Source organism: Nipponia nippon, unplaced genomic scaffold (genome assembly GCF_047370975.1).
Source record: "Nipponia nippon isolate SJK-2023a ecotype South Korea unplaced genomic scaffold, ASM4737097v1 scaffold_9, whole genome shotgun sequence".
Lineage (NCBI taxonomy): Eukaryota > Metazoa > Chordata > Aves > Pelecaniformes > Threskiornithidae > Nipponia > Nipponia nippon.
The window spans coordinates 31,470,015-31,495,765 of record NW_028262413.1 but is presented as its reverse complement, the minus strand read 5'-3'; the positions used below and the strand labels follow the sequence as shown (position 1 = coordinate 31,495,765).

The window sequence follows — 25,751 nt, the reverse complement described above, 5'->3', positions numbered from 1 at the left end:
CAACATAGGAAATGATTACGGGACTCGCTTCCCCCAAATTTGCTGGAGCCTCCAAGCGTCGGAATGCAACAAAAAAAAATTCAACCAAATTAGACAACATATTAAGCACTTTTCCATCTTCATGAAATAGTGTTTTTGAATATTAGCCACCCTAACTGACTAGCATAAGTGTTTTCAGCTGCTCTCTGTACTGAAAACATGTAAGCTTGCCCCCTTTACCAAGGTTTCCTCTCATTTTGATTTATATTTTCACAAGTAAATACAAATGACAAATCTTTTGTTTTTCCCATTGCCCATAAAAAAGAGGAGAATTCATCAGTCTGGGAAGATTAAAGAAGAAAATTAATATGTCAAAGTAGAGGAAACTGGAGGCCACAAAGAGAATTAGGTGAAAGGAAGAAAGGAAAAAATAAGAGGCGTTTATAAAAGACACTGTGTGAAGAAATACAAATAAGTACCAAAATTTAATGCAGTGTAAAATAAAAAAAAAAAGTAAACAGATCTAATAAAAAGTGTGGTGTGATTTGGACCACAGAAACGGACAGCAGAAGCAATGGACAAGCTGGGAACAAATCAGAAAGGTTATTAACTTCAGAGATGTCCAGAGCAGATGATCTGAACAAGGATGTCTAGTAGTGTGACATGGCAGGTGAGAAAGTTTCAGCTGGAAGTTACTGAAGAAACTAGCGGGGCTTATGACTGTGGAGATGAATAGAGATAAATCTGCCTAGCTCCCCTCCTTTAAACTTTGCATACCAAAAGCTTTTGAATTTCTAAAGCTGTATCTTATTACATTCCAAACTAAGTTTTGAAACAAGAAAAAAAAATGGAGGTATGCAGGGTCAGAAATGACAAAAATAAATTCATACAACACTGAAATCAAACATATCCCCCCCAATGCCTCAGGGGGTAGGTCCCTCCTTCCAGTCCTACTACTTGTCCAATAAGTTTCAGCAGCCTTCTGGTTTGGAGCAGATGGCATACAGTCCCTCTGGGTCCCTAGGAAAACACCTACTCTTTCTATTAGCTAAGTTCTGCTTGTATGTCTGTTCCCTGTTCTTCTCTGAAATCTCCTAGACCCTGCTCCTCACACATGTCCCTACTCTGTCACATCTTTTTTATTTTCTTTAATTGTCAACTCCTGCACAGGCCCTCAACAGAAAGGAACAATCTTTCCTATCCCACAGAGGTTACACCTGACATTAGGCACTGACATGCCCTCCATTGCAAGGCTGAAGGAGAAGCAACAGGTAATTGATCTGTTTTGCATAGTTTCACCAACTAAATTAAGTCAAGTAAGACTTTTTGTTGCAATCTGAAGGACAAAAACAACACAAGACTATTTTTCAGACTATCTGCTACTTTTTTTTTTTTACTGTTACATATCTGATGCACCCTACTGTTCACTGACTGCTAACTTCTTTGTTTATATGACATATTATTGTATTTAAAAAGGTATTTCACAAGCATAACAACATTATTTCAGTACACACAATCAAAACAGATGACAAGTCACTGGTAGCACCATATCAGTTAGTATGACTGAATTGCTCCAAAGCAGCACTGGCACAGTGGGTTTACATGAAAGGCTTTGAGTTTCTAATGGTCAGAGAACATCAGTCAGCAAAAAGCTGGAGCAGCACAAAGCTGGTTAGAAAACACAGGTAGTGAATCAGCATCAGGATGCTGGAATCAAATTACTTCATTAACTCAAGAGAAAGAATACTCTTACTGAACAATTATTTCCAGAACAGCTGAATGTGCTGTGTGAGTCAGCAGGTGTAAAATTTAACAGGACTGAAAGGTCTCTGCTTTAAAACCAAGTGTTTCTAGTGTGGAGGAAAAACAACAAAACAACAAAAAGTGCAGCTGAGCAAGGAATGGAAGATGCACTCTGACTGAGGGCTGGTACTGACATTTTAGTGTCAGAGACAGCAGGCATCTACATGAAAGGGAAATTCAAAAATAAACTCAGTTATACTGTGAAGTTTCTGTCCTAAATAATAGTTGCTTGAATAACAACAGGAGGCATCATCAGCCTGAAGAAAAAACAAAGACTTTGATGAAACAATATATAATTTAAGAAGCCACTTATCCATTTTTGCCTCATCACTTCAAACTGGATTAGTAAAGGGTTAAAAAAAAGATGCTAAAGAACAGCAAGAGTAGGTCTCACCTCAGAAGCATTCCAGATGATTCAGTTTTTCCTGATCATCAGAGAGGACTGCTTCTCCCTACCCCCACACCTCTGCTCTACTTAGACACCTCAAAGAGTCCAAGAAGTGTTCAGAAGTGGGTTTCCCAGTGATCTGATACTCTGAGACCAAGCTGCGAGACATAAAATTTTCCCAGGCCTTGGTCCTGGATACAAAAAGCCTAGCTTTCCTTAGGGCACCTCAACTGGGGACAACATAGAAGTGCCAACAGTAGAAGAAAGGGGCAGGGGATGAGCACCGAGCGTCCAGTACCAGGGCTTTCTGTGGTAGGTTCACTGGACTCCAAATCCCAGGCTAGAAATAAGTTGAAAAGGAGGCAGCGATCAAGAGCATTCTCTATGCAAGAGTACCACTGCAGGATCCACAGAGAGTGCGTTCTCACCCTGGCACCCTGCTCTTCGGGCATCACATCTTTAGTGAACACTGGGAAAAAGCTGTTTGCTATTAAATCTAGCTTTTGAGGGAGGGAAAAGGTTGAGGTGACCTCATTAGGACTGACCACATTATGATCAGAGAAGACACCTCATTCCTTCACCTTTCCCAGCCCTTCCACCTCGTCTTCTTGTCCTTCTTAACCTGTGGGCACCATCCTCTCCTTAGAAAACATTTGATAAAAGAAACCAAAGACCAAGACCTAAATTTTTATATTTAGCCTTGATTACTAGTGTTTTCCTCGAGACACACTAGCAAGAAAACCAGTCCAGGGACATGACTGGGAATTAGATGGACAGACTACTGAGCCAATAGGTTAGTCAGAAATTTAGAATAAACCACTGTGGTTTTCCTCAGACTCTGCAGCACGGAAATTGGGTGCATGCCAATGAAGAGGTCAAACCAAACCAGAGTAAACTTCACAGGACAAGAAATATTCCTGTAGCTGTTCTTTTGCATATCTGGTTCTGCCCCAAGCTGCATGTACGCTGCATCATCCACCACACTGGATCCACGCACTATGTACATACATATGGTATAGCACTATAACAAATGCAAAACGTTTGCATAATTACTTTTTCCTGCGAGGAACCAGAAATGTTGTATTATCAGACAGACAAGGGTTTGCTTGCCCAGGTATTATTTTAAAATATCACCACTTTGTTGAGTTTTAAATAAAATAATATATTGCATAGTTTTAAAAAAAAAGAAAACAATATAAGTCTATAGTGCCCTCTATTGGAAGCTCTCTTGGAAAAGTTTCAGAGTGACCTGACAAAGTCCTGATTTCTTTCTGTTAGTAGATACATTTCCAACTCACTCCACATTTTAATAAGCTGATCAGCTTGAAAGCTGAAATCTGAAAGCAGAAGAGCACTAGAAACTTTTGAATTTGCTTTAAATTGTTTGCTTCAAGACTGTGAGAACATACTGTAATTTTTTAGATGAGAAATACACTCTGCCTTCATAAAGGTAGTACAGTTAGCACCACTTAGGTTTTACAATAGTTTTCACAGTGCTTAGACAGCTGCATTCAGCCTTGGTTTTCTGGAGAAAAAGGGTCCATCTTGTTTTGAACCTAGTCTTTCTCTAGTCAAGTCTTCAACTTGATTGTGCTGTGAGGAGAAAGTGACTTCTTAATGCTCTGCAGCATATGAGTAATCCTTGCTTGCTTAATGCTAAGCACATGCTTTGTCAGATCACAACTCATACTCTCTAATAACAAAAATCAGGCACCCATTAAGCAGCCTACGCTAGTTGTACCAATACTAGATTTTACGTTTTTCAGGCAGATAATATTCAGGCAGCAAGACCTGTGTGACATGCTGTTATTTAGTCTTTGGGGTTTTTGCTTTTTATTGTTTTGGGTAAAACAGCATAGCTTAAGCAGGGTTGTAACAGTTAATAAATCTATTGTCTTTCATTTCTTAAAAGAGATATAATAAAACTAGAGGACAGTTCTCATTAATTAGTAGGAAATAGCAAGCATGCAACTATAAAGCACTCCCCCCTGCCAAGCTTTCAAATACCCACCTACTCCAATATGTTCAAAAGAACATTTGAAAGGTCACCAGCACTTCTTGATTTAATGATAAACAAAATGCTAGAAAGGATGCAATTTGAGATGGGGAACTAGGAAAGACCTACATAGTAAGGACCACAATGAAGGGCAACTTGCAGCAACAGCATACACACAGGCCTTCAGCAAAAGAAATTTTAAGAGGGGCAGGAAATGCTGCCTAAAGCTAAACAGGACCAAAAACATACAAGAAAAAGGATGCAGAAGGGGAACGTTAGACAGAATTAAAAAAATTACAATGCAGCCTGTGTTTAAAGTTCATGAACCGCTGGTGCCTATATCTAAGAAGTAGAAGCAATAAAAATATCCAGTAAGAATTAATGCGAAACTTTCACAAAACAACAAAGGAAAAAAAAAAGAAGCCAAAATGCTACACAGCTCACAGAGAAAGCAACTTGGACAAGACTACAGAATGATGTATTCCAGAAAATAAAAATGAGCTCTATAGAAGCACAAAAAGATGACGAAACTGAACAAGAAACTAAGCTGAAAGGAAGAGAGAGTGTTGTTTTTCAATGTGACAAATACAAGAAAGTAAGAAAAGGTATTTTGGTGAGATGGCAGTAAAATGGACACACCTTTTGGAATTTTTAACCATTCTAATCGGGTACAATATCTGCCCATCTACTTTACATTTAATGTCATTTTTGTTGTTAATGAAACTTGCACTTCAATGCCATACCATTTAGAAAACATTTTTTAAAAAAGGAGAGAGACTACTGAAGAACCAATACCGGCAATGTAACTTCCAAGGTTTTTGCCACCATTTCTTAAATATTTTACTATCATTGTCTGCATTTTTACTAGCAAATTGGAAAAAAATTACAATCCCACTATTACTAAAGCTAATGCAAAGCATCTGCAAGAAAAAAGACCCTCCCTATTAAAAAAAAATAAAAATGCAACAAAGCATCCCTGCCCACAGAATAGGAAAAGTCTTGCTGGCAGACAAAACTTTTGTTTTCAATACCATCCCAATTATTGTAACTCCTTCAAATCTACCGCAGAGAACACGCCCCTGTGACTCAAATACTCCATGCCAAGGTGTTCTTGGCATAGCATCTGTCCCACAAATACATAGCATCAGCTCTTAGGTGGGAGGCACATCATCTCCCCTTTTAGTCCATTTAATGGAACCAGCATTTTACATGAGACTATACTGTGGATCAGCAACAAATCAATTAAACAGGCACAGGAATTTTGAGCAGGAATGCTTGATTCATGTAGTCCTTCTCCTTATGAGGGTGAAAACTACCTGTAAGGATGTACAATCCGAGATGTTTATAAATGACCAGGCACAAATCCAGTATTTGGCAGGCTGTATAACATACTTTTAAAAACAAAAGCCATGGCTCTTATTCCATCTGTGTTCTTCAGTACCATCTTTCAGCTTGGATTTTGAGCAGTTATGCATGTTAAAAAGTAAAACAATATGAATCTCTACATCATGATGTCTTGCTTCCAAGTACACAGGGAAGAGTTCTTAGCTGAAAGCGCTGGCTGCAAGGCTGAGAGAAACAAGAAACGCTCAGAGTTTTACAGTTAGGTCTGAACAAGACAAGTCCTCACAATGTTTCATAGCATAAATCTAGTACAAGTGTTAACATCTTGACTCACAAGTCATCAATTTGACCCAATGGAATACAGCCATTATGGGACAACATAAACAGAGAGGGCAAGAAGCTAACTTTCAGGTAGAGAAGAATAACCAACCTGAGGAAGGCACTGAATATCAAGACACAATCTATGAAATGGACCTGGAAGTTCAATTTGAAGCCAACACAGAAAGTAACACTCCAGGCTAATGCATTTATCATGATCTCTTGCTAATCTACTGGGATTCACGCTTCTGTATAGTTTTGCACTTAGATGAAATCGTTTTAAATAATCAGGTCCCCACGAATCCTACGTTAAGAGCTCCTCATGAACAAGCATGTGCCTAAGACAGGCCAACTGCAGCAAAAGAACAATTTTTGTTCCTGGGCTTACATGGGTATTTAATTGTACAAGAGAATTCAAAAAGGCCTGAAGGTTGTGAACTGATTTAGCTCTCCCAAAACAGAGGAAAGCCTTTGAAATTCTTTTCCTATCAACCATCAACTCTGTCCTGTCTAGGTTTAAAGTTAATTTCTGTGCTCCTGATACCCTGTATATTTGCGAAACGGAAATGTTCACATGTGCCACAACAGAAATTAAAAGCTGAGCATGGTTAATGTATTTTGTCATTGACAGGAACTCTCCCTGCATACTTGTGTATCTGGGAGCATGATGCTTGGTGAGGTGCTGTTGGCTGAGAGGATTCATAACTGCCAATAATTATATGAAATCTTGAATTTTATTTAGGACCAGAAGGGAATATTATTACCTTTATGCAACTAGGGACATTGTTCAATCATTCTAATATCTTGTCCAAATCTTTGCAGGAGCCTTTGCCTCAGCTGAACCTAACGTCTATACTTCTATCTTTTTAACATAAAGCATATGTTTATAGTTCTATGTGCTGGTGAAGTTACAATTAACTGTTCTGAACTAGAAGAGTTCTGACATTTCACCCTCACAATTTCATAGGACTTTTTTTTTCCATAGGACTCTCTCCAAATATTTAAAATCGTGGTTACAGGTACAAGGCAGAGTTATCAGCTAACTAACTAACTAGCAATTCCAGCTTCAACTGCAAAAGCAGTTCTTTTATTTCTTCAGTTATTGCTAGCATTGATAATTCTAGGAGATCTTTTACTGTATACAAGCTATTTATTAAACATAGGAGCTTTAGGTGACTGTGCTAGAAAGGCAGTTGAAGAATGATAAGCAGCTTCTGTCTTTCAATATTACTGATTGATTGTTAGTTTTCACCAACATAAAATGATCCTCATTTTGTGCCACTATGCCAATGCACAATGGTTAATTTTATATATATATATATATATATATAAATGTATATATAAATTTAAATCCCCCAAACTTGACAAGCTGTTAAGACACAAAGTCTACCATCAGCTGCTTTGCCACGTAAGGAAGTCTGTTCTTACAAACCAACTGCTAATAAAGCAATCCACAAGTTCAGTTTAAATGCAATCACTTCTTCCTATTTGGCATGAAGTAGATTAACAAATAGTAACAGTAACAAATATTAACAGGCATAAGGTAAGAAGAGGAACTCATGACTAACTTTATTCCTTCTGAAAAACTTGTATGCAAAACTAGGATAAAATTAGACCACAGGTTTTAAAACAAGATTTAATTTTGGTCCATGTTCTCAAAGGAAAATAATGTAGCAAGGACATTTTGTTAACATTTGCTTCATTTTCTGCTAGAATGCAAAGTCACTCAAAGCTGAACAGACAGCTGGAAATGACAATTTTGATCTCTGCGTAACGAGACATCGGTAGCAGCTCAGCTTCCTCTTCCCTTTGCCAAGCCTTCCACAAGAGAACTAAAAAAGGAACTGTCTGAGGGAGAGGAGAATGAGAGACTATTTTGGGGGAGTTAGCTTTGTACACTCAATCACATGACAGTACTGTAAATTTCTCTCTCCCTCTCCATTAATTACATGCTTTTCTTTGAATTCCGCTTATATACACTATTCTTTGAGGAGACGCCTATCTACTGCATCTCTGTCATTTTCCACGGGGTTAGTCTCCTTTACCGCATACATTTCATGACTGGAAAGCCAATCTTCTGATTTCTGAATTCATGGTGAACTACGTGTACCTCGATTAAGCGCTATATAAAGCTGGAAATAGACAGCAATTACTTTTATATAATGGTGAAATACTGCATCATTTATATAAATAAATGAAATACTTTATACAAGTAAAAGGGCAGTTTTTCAGTTAAACATATTTTTATGCAGTTTGGATTCTTTATGTTTTTATTATTTATTATTATTATTTTATTATTATTATTATTGCCAGTGAATTTCACAAATCCTCCAGCTCCTGATAGTTGTCTATACTGTGTGCATTTTAAAAATATTTCCTCTTATGCCTTCCCCCTATATTCCAGTGGTCATTGCCTGCACACCTGCTGCTTCCTGAAAACTAAGCTGTTTTCTAACTGATTTATGAGTAATCTCCAAGTTTATCCCCACCTACGGCCCTGGCACTGTAAACCAAATACAGCATAGTTTGTTTTAAAGATTAAACTATTTTCTTTAATGGTTTTCTTTCTGCCTTAAGCCACATTTTAAGTAGGTTGCACGTAACACCTCAAGCATTAGTGCTATTCTATGAATGGGAGATTCAAGGTGCCAGCCTAGACTATCCAGAAGGCGAAGGGAAATGCCCTCCTCATTCCTGGATATTGGGGAAGTTGGAGATCAAACATAGCTGAAAAGAAATCAGTTCTCTATCATGCAGACCTATCTGTTTATGCTTAAGAATTTTTTCCAAAGCTTAGTGAGGCAAAGAAGTCTTTCCACTGGCTTCAAGGTGCCTTTGGGTCTGGGTGCCATTAACAAGCATACATATACAAAGATGACATATGGAGAGTCTTGCAGATTATTTCATGTTTTCCTATGACACTAATCAATACATATCCTAATTTAATCCTGCACAAAGCAGCAATAAACATGCTTACCAGCATGGGCTGCTTTTCAAACTGTTTTGACGAGATTTTTGTTTCTTTCATCTGGGTCACATTTATTGTCAAATTGCTCTGTCAATATTAACCACTTGAGCGCGGGCTTTTCCTTTAGCCTGGTTTTAAGTAAAATTAGGATTTTTTGTGTGTTTGCTTGTTTTTTCCCGTTATCCTCAAAATTAAGTGAGGGCTGAAATCCAAATCTCTGGGTAATTAATGGAAATCTTGTAGCATCTAGATGGCCCTAACTTAGCACATTTTCATTCCACCAAACTAAAAGGAAAGCAAAAAGCAATACTAAACCTTCCATTCAGCTCTCCCCACCTTCTGCTATGTTCACCTAGTTCTCATGTCTGAAACATCTCTGTTTTTTGTATTACAGGTGGGGGAAAAGGGGTTGGGGTTTGGTGTATAATTTATGATGATAATACTCACGTTACACCTCTTTCAGTTCTTTTGCACCACAACTGATCGGTTAAAGTGAAAAATTAAATTATCTAAAAAAGTTTGGAAATGGGCTTATTTTAGACTCACTTCCTTTCAATGCTTGAAATTTGGAAATTTATGATCTGTTCACCTTTTTGAAAATTGAGGCACTGACATCAGTAAATAAGGGAATAATGACAAATGCTTCCTCGAACAATCAGGCCTAATCTCAGAAAGAGCATTTACTGAATGTATAGCATAAAACTGAAGCTACAAAAACCATATAAGCGGCATATGCAGCACTCAAGAGGTCACTTAACAAAGAGCAAATGAAGCAACAGTTTCAGGTTCTCCAGCAGAATTGCAGAGGTTCATGCTGTCTTTATTTCCACAAGGGGACTGATAAACAACTGTCCCAGCCAGTGATTTCTCAAGGATTTGCAATCACGGCCAAAACAATAGGTACCTACCTTCCCTGGACTTGACTATGTGGACATTTGTGGAGTGAAAAACTACTGAGGTGGTTTTTCAGCTTCTTTTGACGTTTGATGATTTATAATACACCAATTCAAAGAAATTGGAACTTATTTAAAGAAAAACAGTAGTAAAGACCAGCAAAGGTTGAGAGATATGGATGCCAACTTTTTCATTAAAGGAACAGTTTAAACAACATATTGGAAATAGTACCTTCATCCATAATCAGCTTATTAGGAAAAGTAAGTGAACTTGAAAGAACATGTATTAGTGAAAAGAAAAAAGGTGAACAGAAAAAAGGTGAACAGGAAATCTGAAAAGCTGGTTAGCAAATATGCAAAACAAAAATAATCTTAAAACGGAGACCCAGTGAAGTTTCACAAAATGTAATACCTACTCTACATAACCTCACATACAGAGGTATGCTTTTTTCAGTTCTTGGGAGCACACAAACAAGGTAAAAACCTCCGAAAGTGGTGAACAATATCTCAAAGAGATATGAAATTAAACAAATCAAAGACCTGGGAAGTAATCATCCAAAAATGAAAGTGAAGCTGAAAAATAACATTCCTAAGAAACAAATGGTTTAGCAAATTTGTACAATCCACTAACATATAACTGGCAGAGCTAACGATACATAGTTGAAATTTATTAATATTAATTTACAATTAATTTAAAATAGTTGTAAGCATCTTAATAAATATAGAAGTCCAATATTAGAGTCTTATACCAGATAGCCATGAAAATGTTTTATGTTGCTTTTGCTTTCGTAAATGTAATAGCACAAGGCAAGACCATGCTCTTGGCCTTTACTGCAAGTAAAAAGATTTCAGATCACTGATGGTATTCTTTTTAACTGGAATCAAGGGGGAAAATTGAAAGTATGATAAAGTTTTTCACATACTTTTTATTCTTACTTTTTTTAAAATCCATTCATACATCCACATTAAATTGCGCCATAAATTATTCCTGTGCTGCAGTAGACACATCAAGAGAAAATGTTGGCTGTTAAAATCAATATTGAACACAATTATTTTCAAAGAATGCAACTACTAGCACTTAAGCAGAATTATTTTCACTGATATGTATCAGTGTATGAGGAATGTATCTATGAATGAGATTAAAGGCTAAGTATATATTTTCAGCAATCAAGAGCTAAACAATTAATCACTGAAAAATAAAATGGAGGGAAAAGAAAATGAATATCAAAAGCAGAGAGACCTGAAACAGCGGTACTGGTGACCTGTACAATCAAATAGCATCAGAAGCGGATCTCCCAGGTAGTGAAGACTGAGTAGAACAGACAACCTCATTCTGATGTAGGGTTTTGCTACAACCTTAAACATACAAGTGGACTCTAACAGTATATTCTGCTTTTCTGGAGTTTTTATTTTCAAAAATGAGGCTAATCTAATGAAAACACAGAACGCTTCCATTTAATGGAAAAACTCTTTTACAGTAATATGGAATGAACTGTGTCCTTCTATGCCCCAAACTGTGTCCTTTTTAAAGTATCTGATTGTCTTTCAACCATCTAGTTTCCTATAACTAGTAAGTTCCTCATGAAAGACAGCATAATACCAACAACAACCGTAAAGTTTAAAAATAGGTGGTAATATATTTTGGAAGAATATAAAGGGGGAAAGAATTGGTAATAATCTTGTCCTGGTGCACAAGATTCAATGTGAGGTTTGAATGCAGTTTTAAAAAGTGTTTTTAAACTTAGGAAAAGACATAGAGGTTCACACTGTGCTCTTGGATACTACTAGTTCAAAACGAAGCCTTTGTCTCAAGGAATTATGTGAAGGGTTGTTAGAGTAAGATTTACAGTGATGGGAATGCTCTTGTTTTCAGGCAGGTTGACTGAATAAATCTGTTGTAGTTTTTCTGGAAGAGAGACAAACTTCAACAGTCTTCCTTCCTCCTGAATGAAAGTGCACAGAGACAAGATCTCAGGTCTGCAGGTCCATAGCAGATGCTTTTGATCTGCTTCAAGCATATCTGATTCCTGAACCATTGCACTGTGTAATGTCAGATCCAGTTTCCACATCCCCTGAGTGAAATGCTACTGAGAGCCAAGCAACTGTCACAGTCACTCTCTCCACTCTATAATTTGCTGACATATGTGATGCTCACATATTCTCCCCAACCCGCAATTTTATTTATTATCTGGTACAGTCAGCAAATAGCTTTTGGTGTCCTTTTATTTGCATAGGGACATACTCATCATTCTGTTGCTGACTTGTAATTATTAACATAAAAACATCAGGATTTATGATGTCTTGGAGATGCCATGAATTTGAGGACACTTATCTGTAGATGTGCAGGCTCTCAAAAGGTAATTCCTGCTGGGTGTTTACTTTAAAGTCTCTGCAGGATTAGAGACGAAGGTGTAAATAGCTATCAACCACGTGTCCTCCCTGGAGTCCTGAACAACAAGGATGAACATTGCAAAGTCTTGTAATCATAACCAAGCTGAAAGAACTCTGTTTCCCATTTTAATAGTTCAGCCATAAGAGCAGCTAAAATTTTGGCAGGGCTGGTAGAAAGCTGTTCTTTCCACTGAAAAGAATGATGGAAGTAGTCTGGGTGATCCAGGACAGCATTCAGACAAAGAAAGCAAGGAGTGCTGAGTAGAGGAAGAAAAAACCCTTCAGTATCAAAAGTACAGAAAGGTACCAAGAAGAACAAGCAACCAAAAACAAGCATGAAGTGATCCATGCACAAGACACTGCCAGCAACCGACAGAGCAGACAAAGAGTACTGCAGCTTCTGATGGAAGAGAGCTTCTGATGTGGAGACAGATCATCTGGAGAATTCAGCCCAGAAATAGCTCACTCAGCTATTGCTCAGGCATGCAGGCACACTGTGAGCACAAGAAAAAATTTATACTAGTACAGAGAAGGGTAGATGAGAGCCTGCTGAATTGAGAGAGATAAGACGCTGTTTGGTTTAACTGTACATAATCCCCATGAAAGGATTTTTCTCATGATCTCAGCTACCTTGGGTTCTCATCCTAGAAGTGGGCATGCAGTTATTGGGATGTCCAAAAGCAAGAAAACAAAAAAAAGCTGGGGGCAAAAAGGGGAGAGAAGAGTATTCACACTTTAAAGCTATAAAATCATTCTAAGCTCTCATTAAACTGAGTTACTAAGCACCCATAGCACATCAGAGAGTGGAATAAACTTTGATTACTCATATGATTGTATATCTTTAATAGATGCATATGAGTAATAAGGTAAACGATTTTGTGCTATCAAAACCTGTGCTTGAAAAAAAAAGATGCATAATCTATCCTTTACAGTATGCCAGTTATATAACTCCACATGACTATAAAGCTAACATTCTTTGCTACAGTTAATTATTATTTAATACAAACGGTGTGCATTTACAAAATACATCCAGTCATAAATATCACCACTGTTATATTGCACAGTTGGGAAAAGGCCTTAGTTTTGAAATATTTATATACAGTTTAATGAAAAAAATCACTGAATCAATCATAACACATAGCTTTATGACATATCAAATTGTAATCTCAAGTTTCAAAAATTTTCTTTAACAGCAGAAATGGGCTGTTTATAAATCTACCAAATTATCAGAATAAACGATAATGGAAGGAAGGTTCTTTACAATACTCAAGAAAACCTCAAGAAAAACTCAAACAGTAAGACAGATGACTTACTAATGTGTAGGTCTATCTGCTGTTAAGTGCTTTCTGCAAGCCCGTACATGTAAGTTCCCATAGCTGTATCACATAAATAGCAAATAGCAAGTAACCTACAATGGGCCTTTCAGACTCAATAAGTAGTACTTGAAAAGTAGGAATGAAACACAAATTGTGCATTGGACAAACACAAACTAAGCAATTCCTGATGCAATTTTATCCACCAATGAATGGCTGATTAGACAGATATAAGGCTTTTCTAAACGTAGACATAGCAATGTCATGAAAATAAAATTAATTTCTTAGGCAGAACTAAGAAAAACAAACCCATTTTTAATTTTGATGTAGCTTTAAAAGTCCGCATTCACATCCATCAGATGTGCATGACAAAGTTCTCATACCATTGAAATAATGCCTTTAAGATTTTAAGTCTGTGAAATCTGAACTCCTTAACAGTTAAGCAACTGCACAGAACTCTAGAATTGGCAACTTTGAAACATCAAATTGAGCATAGACTTGGCCACAAGCTCCCTGTGCAATACTAAAGAAAACTTGGCCAAAGATACAAACAGCAGCATATTCAATGTAACTGCAAACAGGCAATCTTTGCACTAGGAAGATATATCCCAAAATAGCCAAAACATTTCTCTATACATTCTTTTGAACGATATAGAAAATATAGAGACAGAAAGTGAGACTTGGAGCTCAACATGTTTAGCTTATCAAAATTAGACAGAAAAGCAATTGGTTTACAGTATTATTTATTTTAGGATACTAAAAGCTGACAAAAAGAATGAGATACAAATAAATTAGAACTGATATATGTGTGTGTATATATATATTTTAAATCTCTTTATATCTTAATTTCAGATCAAGAACGGACACTTTCTGGAAGATATGTGTCAAGCATAAGTGGAATGTTTTAGTGAGACAAGTGGCTGTGCTCAATACAAAGTTCAAAAGAAAAAAACTGCAGGGATTTTACCAGCAGGACAGGCAGAGTATAGAAACATCAACAGAGCCAATATTTAGGACAGCTTCTGGCAATTTAGAAAATCTATATGCAATGTATATGGGTTTTTTTTAGCTATTTGTACAACATTTGTTTTGTGTTGCCTATTTGTTGCAGGGGAGAACACCACATATTGTGCACAATACTGTCCTGATGCATCCACAGGACAGTCAAAGCAAAACAATTAACATATTAAAATAACTGGATAAGGAAGCAGAAACTGGTATCCTCGATTGTCTACCGGATAGTGAAATTCAAGAAATTTCCCCCGAAAGATGAACAAAGGAAAACAGTACTAGAAACGGCTCTGAAAAAGATGAGTACACTCCATAGAAGCACAACATAAACATTCAGCCTGAGCAAGTTATAAAAATAGAATCTGTGAGCAGATCAGAAAGAGAGAAGGGCTATGGGACCCTAGAAGAACTGACCAAAACTTGTGATTACATGGAAATGAGGGTCTAATACAAGCAAGCTTTTTTGGCTCAAAGTTCTCTATGACAGTCATTTTGGGGTACAAACTACAACCAAACTTCTCAAAAATATGTGTGCACACCTGTTTTCAAATTTTCAATTGAAAATATTATACAGACATCATCATTCCAAGACCAAGTGCAATACACTCGCTATAGCCTTGCGCACCATGGTGTGGGAGGTTGCTCTTCTGAATATTGTTTATCTTTAAGAAGTTACTTCATGGGTTTCAGTGCTGCTCACAGAGCCCAGAGCATCTACACACTGTGACAACTATGAAAGACAGTCATAATGGAGTAAGGGCCTTCTGTGTCTTTTTTAAACAAATGAGAAAGCACTGGATCAATTGCTGTCCCCCAGCACAAGATACGGCCAGTGTTTAGAAGCCATTAGACCAACTGCAGCCCCAACTACATGTGCTGCAATGTTCCTGTGAGCACATCTTGTCCAGAACTAGCAACAATCCCTTTTACTTTGATAAATTCCTGTGTAGGAGGAAATAATTAGGACTAGGTGCATATGTCTATTAGCCTGTTCAGAATAATTAAGTTGCTTGTTGCTTATTTCTTTGTTAATATGTATGGTATGAATTTACTCACCTACAGAAATGAGAAGTACAACACAGAAAAATAGTATTCTGTATTTATTTGGAAGCATTATCCTTTATAGCAAGTAAAAAGTATAGCAAGGAAAACTGCCTCTGGTATGCGTGAACACTTTTTCAAATTTTGGCAATGCTGTATCAGCACAATAACTGAAAATCTGTCCTGATATTGCTGAGAAAAGCCTTCTGATATTCTTTTTCAAAAAGACCAACAGACCAAGACAGACTCTAGGCTAGAACGACAGATTCATCAAATCAGTCAGACTCTTAAATACAGCGAGCCAACGATGATATTCATAGCTAGGTATTCTAAGGTTTTACTACATGTAACACAAATGACTTGGGAAATGCTGCAAAATTGTGTGCACCTCTGTGTTAATAATATATCATTTCTTATTACTGAAAAACCCAGAGTAAAAAAAGAACTTATAGCAAAATTTAAAACTTTCAGCGCACACATGATAAAGTGAAATTGCTCTTGCACAAAGGAGATATATACCCCGATGTACACTTTTAAGTCTGCTGTGGCTGTTCAGTAGTTACTTTGATTTAACACACAATTTCTTAAAGCATATTAAGATTAAAAAACAAACAAACAAACAAAACTTTCAGGGAACAAGTCCAGTGTGCATGTATGAAACCCACAGAGCCTTGTAATTTGCACAGATATCACCTACTCATTTCTAACTTCCCATCTTCACAACTGTTGTTAGTCCACATCAGAAGAAATGAGCAAAAACAACTATTACAAAATGCCTTCAAATATCAAAGGTATCTTCCCACTCTTAAGCTTATAAACTTAAAACAACTACAATAAAATTAAAAAAAAAAGACCCAGTTATTTTTCTAGCATGACTGTTAATAATCTAAAAAACAGCAGTTAATAACCTAAAAACCAGCAATCTAACACTAAGAACTTTTCAAGGCTTTTGCTGAAAACACTTATCTTAGTATAATCTATGGTCAGCTTATTGCAAGAGTTGACTTACTAGTGAAAATACTAAGAAATATCTGTTTCCGTAGACCAGAGTTCTCTTTTTATGACTGGTTCTTGCTTTAAGCAAGCAGTGACCATAGGAAATACTTGTGTCCTGAAAGCTTACCTTCCAGTAAGTCTCTTGCCAGACCTGGTTCTGCCCCTGTGGACCGAACAAAGTCTGACAGGACTGCATCCATATCAAGAGTCATGTGATCATTCAGAGATGCTGCCAGACATGCAGCAGCAGTAGGACTCACTGACTGGCTAGAAGGCATCCATCTGCCAAGGAGAAAAAGAAAGAGGATTTTAGAATCCAAAGTGATGTAAACCACATTCTTCCTCTCTTCCCCAAAGAAGACTATTAAAAATGCTAAAACATTCAAGTTACAGCATATTAAAATAAACAGCATTTGTCATACATCTCTGCCTTAGCCTAGAAGCTGTTGATCACTCACACTGAAGGTTTTCTCTTTCTTAACATTTCATATTTTTATTGATTTTTCTTATGTGCAGCTTGTAAATAATTCTGCAACTTGATGACTCCAATCCAGCTAAACACAGGCACTGTTCATTCAAAGCACAATCATCAAATCCTTGTCACTGATCATACACTGAAGTTTAGCAAGTATTTAAATGTTTGGCTACCCTACAGCTCTTTTGCCTTACTTACTAATACTAACATATGCACACCAGAGCTTAGTATTTGTTCTTTTATTTGCCTTGTCAATATCACTTCTGTAATTTATAGTTTCTCCACTATACTGGGTCTGGCTGGGATGGAGTTAATTTTCTTCATTAATTTTCTAGAATTGTGGCTAAACCACCGTTAATAACACATCAATATTTTGGTCATTGGTAAGCAGTGCTTACACAGCCTCAAGGCCTTCTCTGGTCCTACTCTGCCCCCGCAGTGAGTAGGCTGGGGGTGGACAAGAGGCTGGGAGGGGGGACAGCCAGGACAGCTCACGCCAGCTGACCAAAGCGATATTCCAGACCATATAACATCATGCCCAGCAGTAAAACTGGAGTAGAGTCTTTCCAAAGTAGGCATTGCTCAGAGACTGGCTGGGTATCGGTCTGCTTGTGAGAGGTGGTGAGTGATTGTCTTTGCGTCACTTGCTTTTTTTCCCCTCTTTCCTTCACTTTAATGAAACTGTCTTTATCTTGCTCCACAAGATTTTTTTTCTTGGTTTTGCTGTTCTGTTTCTCTCTTCCATCCCACTGGGGGAGTGAGGAGAGTGAGTGAGCAGCTGGTAAGTGCTTAGTTGCTGGCTGGGGTCAGCAAACGCGAGGGCTTTGCACATCAAACTCCAGGATTTGTTAACGGCCACTTTCAGCTTCTGCTGTTTCCTGTGTTGTTTATCACTTTGTTTTTCTTTGCCTGTGCGAACTATGATAAAAGCACTAGCCTTGAGTCTAATCTGATGTTTGGCCCATGTATTGCTGCCATCCCAATACTCTGGGAATCATCTCATGGAGTCAATTAACAATTACACCGTTCTCCTCTTCTCCTCCAGGAGCAACTCTGTATTGAGAATGGCACCCCCTCCTTCTCCTCCGGGGCAGATGTTTCCTGCCTCGTTGCAATGGCCATTCAGTTTCTCAAACATCCCTGCATAACCAGAATGCTCGCATTACGCAGGAAGGTTACAGCTGTCAGCCAGGTGAGCAAATTATCACCTGGTTGCTCTGCCACTGGGATACTGAGGTCCATAGTCAGAAATTAGAGAGTAAGGAAGCCCAGCAGCTGGGATCTCTAGCTAAGGACAGGGGAATTGACAGAGGGACTGGAAAAGGAGCAACAACTCTCAGTCTCTGGAGGCAGTTCCTGTTGAGTGTGAAGGCAAGGTATCCCCTCAAGGAAGATGTGCAAGCTACTAAGGCAAGCGGACCACCATTGAGGAAGGTATCCAGTATCTGAGGGACTTAGTGGTGGTGGAGGTGATTTACAGCAACCTGGACAACAACCAGTCCTCCAAAGATCTGGACAACATCCAGTGCATGTAGTCCATGTGGCAGAACTTTGTATGGAACACACCGACACCACATGCTAGCACCCTGGCAATAATGGACCGGACAGACATCAAGGTACCAACCGTGGATAGAGTGGCCTGCCAGCTCCCGCTGTTCAAAGAGAATTTATCTTCCTCCCCAAAGCTGTGGGACTGTATCTATCTTGTGCTGCCTATCTTGTCCAGCCTCCCAGAGGATCCTTCTGTTGTGGGGCGGGTGCTGAAGAACAGCAGGTGTCGATTGCTACCATGAAGGTGCATGGCTGACAGTATTGCACCAACTGAGAATTCCTGGTTCCCACACCTGAGCTGATTAATTGACAAGAAAGACATGGAGTGATCAGCAAGATTCACTCACCCTATAATAGTCCCATATGGCCAGCACGAAAGTCTGATGGTGGGTAGAGGCTAACAGTGGACTACTGCAGCCTGACCAGTCATGCCACCATGGTGTGCTCCTGTACCAGCCATGCTAGAACTCCAATATGGACTGGAGTCAAAGGTAGTCATCAAGTGGTATGCTACAACTGACACTATCTATGTGTTTTTCTTGATTCCTTTGGCAGCAGACTGCAGGACAGTTTCCTTTCACATCGAGGGGTGTCCAACACACCTGGCATTGACTCTCCCAGGGATGGAAGCACAACACTAAGGGATAGACATTTCCATGGATAGATACAGATCGCATAGGAAAAGGGTAAAGCCCCCGAAAACCCACAGTACATTGACACCAACATCGCATGGGGCAACACAGTGAAAGAAGTGTTTGAGAAAGGGAAAAGAATAATCCAAATCCTTCTGAAAGCTGGTTTTGCCATAAAACAAAGCAAGATCAAAGGACCTGCACAAGAGATCCAGTTTTGGGGAATAAAATGGCAAGATGGACATCATATCCCAATGGATGTGTTCAATACAATAACAGCCATATTCCCACTAGCTAACAAACAGCAAACACAAGCTTTCCCAGGCATCATGGTTTTCTGCAGAATGCATATTCTGAGGTACAGTCAGATTGTGAGTCCTTTGTATCAAGTGACATGAAAGAACTATTTCAACTGGGGTCCTGAGCACTGACAAGCTTTTGACCAGATCAAACAGGAGACAGTATGTGTGGTAGCCCTTGGGACAGTTGAGCCCTTGGCCTCAACTGGAGCCTGTGGCAGAAAGCACTCAGGGAGACTCAAGGTCAATCTCTAGGGTTTTGGAGCCAACGGCACAGTGGATCCAGGGTATTAGGTATATTTCTACTTTCCTCTATTGTAGTATTTCTATAGTTGAATTTGCAGTGCAGAAGCCACCTCCACAAACCACATCAGAAACACTTGCAACAAATATACAGTATAAACACTTGGACTGACTGAGGCCCAGCTGGGAGAGGCAGAAAGGAAGGGTCTGGCAGGATTTCATCCCTGTTGTTGTTCTGAGAGATGCAATTAGAGTACTAATTAATACAATCAGGGTACACAGAGGTCTTTACTGTTTTATATCTAATTCCTCATGCCCCCCAAAAATGCCCACCCAACCCAGCCGTCTATCCAGGGCTTTCTGAAGTAGTTATTATGTAATACCAGCTTAACCATAAGAGAAAAGCACCAACATTTTTTCACACAAGTGGAGGATGTCAGGTTTCCTTCCTGGAAGGATTTGCCTGTCCTGAGGCAAAGTGACAGCAGCTTACTGTGAGAAAACCAGCATCACACCAATATGTCACTGCACTGGGTGTTGGTGGCCAGGTTCTGGTAACAGGGGCTGCAGGGGTGGCCTCTGTGAGGAGAGGCTGGGGCTGCTCCATGACAGACTCAGCTGGCTCCAGCCAGCTCTGCAACAACCCATGGCAGGGCACGGCTGAGCCCAGCAGCCTAGCTGGTGGCACCTCTCTAAAAACACTCCTGCTTCACAGGAAATTAGAAGGTTGATTTTAAAAGGAAGAGGAGAAAAAAAAGAAGCTGATATTACAGTAATTTATTGTTTTATTATTTTGTTTATGGTCATTTATTGATGACCGTAGCTACTATACAGCTTTTACTGTGTTTTTAAACAGTCTGTGGGGGGCAATCTTACCAGTGTACTCTCTTGGTGGCACAATCACCTAGCGACCTGTTAGGAAGCAGATTGTGTTTTGCCTCAAGTGACATTTAACACAATGTCCAGCATGGGAGTTTTTCTTGCCAAATCCATGGCTAACAAAAATACATCCGCCCTACTGCATTTTGTACCTACCTTTTGTTCCTGAAAAAGTTAAACCAATCCTTCTAGGCAACGTTCTCTACAAATATGAAATAAAAATTAAAGCAGGCACTGCAGAGTAGTTGGTGCCAGACAAGCTATTAAGATAGCTGGCATTCAAAACACAGTTATGCTAAAGGTATCTCCGTACTTCTACCCTGCCTGCACCGCTGCCAGAAATAGTGCAAGCAAAGAAATCAGGATGAAATTAAATGATACACAACATAAGCAAAAGCGTATGTTTTACTTTCATGCTTGTTATTCATCATTGGTCAAAATTTACCTTTGAACGTGAATTAGATTTTTCTTGTCAATTCCTCTTTGGTGGCTCAGTTGCAACTTTACCACATGCCAAGGGTAAGGACTAGCATGGAGATTTCCTACTGATAGCAGATGATACTGGTTGGCTCTTGCTTGTACCACAGCTACAGAGAAATAAACTGTGAAAGAAATTGGAAACCAGTTCATTTCACTGTTCCCCAAATGAAACACAGTCCTTTTATACTCCATGTGCAATTACCTCATTATATTTAACTTTAAAAACGGAATGCCTTTGCTTTCTTAGAAATTGCCTCTTTCTGCAAGCACGTACCCCAGGTAGAATACAAACATCATTTACCTTCTGCCCCAGGAGGGTGGGGTCCTTCTCAGCCTCAACCATGAGGACTGCCTGCAAAACCCAACTTAGTCCAACAAATTGAAAGTGTGTGGGATATGGTTACACAATTACATGTTTTTCAGTAACAAAGCAGATTACGCTGTTGCTAATCCTACCCACTTCACAGTCTTCTGGCACCTACTCTATACCATTGTATGTTTTATACCACTTCTACATTTATGCTTTTATACTATTTATACAACCGTATCATTATGTTGGGGCTGCATTAGGATAGCAGGGGAGGTGATCCTTTCCTCTCTGTTCAGCCCTGGTGAGACTCATCTGGAGCATTATGTCCATTTCTGGCTCCCCAACACAAGACAGACATAGACATACTGGAGCAAGTCCAGTGAAGGACCAAAACTGCACATCTGGATCACCACTGGACAAGCGAAGCACTTCTAAAATGTAACATAATGAAGATGTAGCAAGAGAAGGAAAGCTGGAAATATTGAGGAGGCTAGTTAAAAAGGAATGCAGACGCTTCATGAAGAGATCTGCCTTAGTGGATTATGGCCAAATTTGGCATCTAAGCTTTGTAGCAACTCAATCTGTTTCAATGCAAACGCAGGACAAAAATGCTACTTTTATTTAAAAAAAAATACTCATACATAGATCCACTGTACTAAACAGCACTAACATCCACACAAAAAGATCACAAGAAACTGAATACAGTTAATTTCTCTAGTGCCTAGGAGAAAGAATGAAATAAATCTGAACCAGCAGGATGGAAACATATGGATCAAGCTAAAAGAACCCGCCACAGGTGAATCATACAAAGCATTAGTGAATTTCAGATAACAATCAAAAGTGACTCAGTAGCATAATGACTGCTAATTTAAAATGCACCAGCTGGGCACTCAAGTACAGTCACTATGTGTGGGGGCTAGACTGCTCATAAATTTGGAAAACTGAAGCGTATATCAGTCTGAAGAAGTCAACTCATGAGTTCTCTCAGTCTCAGCATTATTTCAGTATTTTCAACAGTAGTACTGAAAAGATATCGTTTTAACAGCAGAAGACAAGACCAATCTCTTTCTGCATCTATGACATCACCCGTCACCTCAGAATTGCCTCTTGATTACATGACCATCGCAATTCATACAGAAACTGTGTCAACAGATGCATTTCATTCTTAACTCATCCCAGCAAAGGTTATGTAAGCTGCCTATGAAGATCTTTTCTACAAAAGAGGTTCTTTCTGGTAATGCAGAAAGTTCTCTGTCTATATATATATAAAACTGGTAATATCTGTGCATTGACAGCCAGAGATAAGGCTAGCTGTTGTTTTACAGCAAAACAATAATTTAAAATTAAATACTATCCAGGTTCCATTATATAATGATAAACAGCTGTACAAGTAGAAAACACCTGCCTTGTGTTGGGTGTTGAGGAAGCACACTCAATCCAGACCTTCCAAATCCATGACAGTGTGAGGATAAACGTTTTCTAGTCAAATGCTCCCTCTATACCTATGCACTATGCTATATAATTCTCTAGGCTCTGAGCCCTGCAACCGTGCTTAGAACACCTGCACAAAAATATCCATGCTATTTAATTCTTCCTGTTACTCATCAGACCTAAATTAACAGCACAACATAGATTAATAGTGTTTATTCAGATAGATGTGTCCAAAAAGATGGAAGAATCAATGATGAAACATGCTAATGAATGTTAAATATGAAAGAAAACAGAACGAACCCACCACTGATTACCTGAACTAACACTGGTTCACTGTGTTGGATTACTTAAAAATGAAATAAGACCTACAGGGCTGTGCTGACTGGAGCTGGACTCCTGCATGGTTTCCATGCAAACTTCAAATTTCAACAGTGCTGAATTAAGCACATCCAATCCCATAAGTGACAACTAAAATCTCTGCTACACATGCAACTGAGGAGCGACCTGCTGTGAAAACTCATTCCTCATACACTGGTAAGGCCTCACAAAGTCCCTGAAACATAAACTGAATGCGGTGCTACCAAACCCACAAATATTAACAAGCACTAGTAAAAAAAACAATCAAACAAACAAAAAAACCCCACCAAAACCCCCAAGATACCCCCTTGCCAAAAACCCTCTCCAAAACTCAAATACTAGGTTTACTACTATGGCAGTATTTTACTAACTGTTGGTACTAACTACTAACCATGTACTAAATATTTTTCTTTTTTTCATGCAGCAAACATCACCCCTCTAGCCCATTTTCTAGTCATAATTATCACAGGCGGCGGGTGGTCTGGCTCTTACTTGTACTTCCTCACCCTGAAGAAAAATCACAAGTAAATATAGGCTGGAAATAAAGACAGGGCTCCCAGTGATGGCAGTACTGGGAACAATCTTTCATTAGAAGCTGGGGAGAAAATACTGAATTATTTTAAAAAACAGAGCTACCTAAGTACATGTAAAGTACAATATAACATCCTGCAGTGATAGGAAACCAGACTTAAAAAAATGGACAGTTTTCTTGCAATCCTGTGGCCTGTTTTTTAACACTACTGAATAAGCTGAGTTTCTAGGAAACCCTTTCAGGGGTTGTTCTCACTGGGAAATGGAATAAGATGGGCCTTACTGAAACACTAAAACAATTTCTATATGACAAAAATCTGTATTGAATCTTTTCCTTTTCTCTCTCTAATTTCTACTCGGAAAATTATATAAGCAATTTACACATGTAGGAATTTGCTTACTTCTGCAATAGAACATATATATATGGATGGGGTTAAGATACAGATGCAAAGAAAATATCAGAAGTTTACAAGTGAGATTCTTCCCAAAAATTAGTTTATACAGTAACTTACATTCGTGAAAAACAACACCTTAAATTCACAGCAGTATTTTATATCCCCTTTTCAAAGGTCATAGTGATTATATATGAAAAATAGGCATAAGAACAAATTGTCTCTTTGGAAGAAAGTCTTCTCCCTAGTTTCTGGTTTTCTAATACACAAATGTGTAGCATATATTAAAATGTAGACTATATTGTAAATGGTTATTTTCCTATGTGAATATTGTGTATATAATATAATATAGTGTATCAATGAAAAAGAAACATGATTGCCTAAACAACATACCAAGCTTAGTTGACAGGATTTTTTCCTCTGTACAATTTGACCCATTTTTTTAAAACTTACACTCCATTGGTAGAACATGTAAGCACTAGTTACAGGAATTCACACATCTTTACTAAGTTGATGATAATTATACATCAGATAAATGGTTTTATTAAAAAAACCCAAACAACGAAACAAAAAAAACAACCACTAGTATATGACCGCGTCACTAAAAATGTAACCACATCTAGGTTTTTTGGTGTGGAGCAAGCATGGCAAACGCATACATGTTAAAGTGTCAACAGCTCACATAAAAGTAATGTTATTCTCTACATCTACAATTCTCTACCTTTCAAAGGAACTTAATGGCAAGTCAATGTAATTTTCCAGAACATACGTCTTGTTTTGTTCCCTGTCAACTAGACTACTATTAATTTTCGGCAGGAAAGGAAAAATTAATACTTTTTATAGGGATAAGAATAACCGTTGAAATATTAGACTCCAAATTCTAACAGAAAGACTGGTTTGAGATACCAAACACTGAAACAAAAAGGAAGAATTCCTGAAGAGCTAAGCAAAGTATGGGCAATGAGAAAATTTCATTGATGTTTTATAGAATTGTACCAGTATGGTCTAAACTGTAATTGTATATTGAGTCACATTAATCTAAAGCGCTTCTATACAGATCACTGTAGTAGCAGTTCAAAAACCATGTGCTTAGTTTTAAGCACATACCAAAATCCTACCCAAATCAGAGATAAAAAGGCTGTGCTGCTTTCATACCCCAGGAAGTGTGATGGACCAATTGCTACTGATTTGAATCACCTGTCTTAGCATTTCTCTATAAATTTTACAAGTCCCAAGTATCTTGTCAGAGGACCGAAGAGATTTTTTATTTTGTTTTTATTTCCCTCTAGTAACGAAATCAGACCCGTTCTGCCACAGCCTGCATCACTGCCATTCAGTCCAAATTTCCACCTGGAATCCACAGCTAAACTGCTGTTTGCAACTCGGGCTGTAACACCAATTATTCAAAGACAGTTGCAGCCTTTTACCTGTAAGACCAATACAGCTTTTGACCTGATCATTCTTCCTTTGTTTCCTTTAGGACTTAGCACTCTCCTTGGTTTTTAGATCCTTTTCCACAATTTTGATTCACAAAAAAACTAAAAACTAAAGCTCTCTTACATGACAGGGGACAGCTGGGGGTAGAAGTGTTCTGCTGACAGACTACAGCATGGTCATTTCAGAAAGTGGAGACCGCATATTTTTCGCTAACTGTAAAATTTGCTCACTGGTCTGAAATGCACTTTTTCTCTCAGATTCACAAGGAATAGCCTAAATCAATTCTTTTTTCT

The 25,751-nt window shown here is 38.3% G+C and overlaps 1 protein-coding gene across 5 annotated transcripts in view; it reads right to left on the bottom strand.

Moving 5' to 3' along the window:
* OTUD7A (OTU deubiquitinase 7A) overlaps nt 1-25,751 on the bottom strand; it is a 153,949-nt gene that overhangs the window by 50,669 nt on the left and 77,529 nt on the right. For all 5 annotated transcript variants that reach the window (XM_087744640.1, XM_087744638.1, XM_087744642.1 and 2 more), the window contains 2 exons: nt 20,966-21,122; nt 16,569-16,723 (listed from right to left, as the gene is read on the bottom strand). In XM_087744640.1, the coding sequence (XP_087600766.1) occupies nt 16,569-16,719 (151 nt within the window). In that variant the 5' untranslated portion in view covers nt 16,720-16,723; nt 20,966-21,122. The remainder of the gene's footprint in view (nt 1-16,568; nt 16,724-20,965; nt 21,123-25,751) is intronic.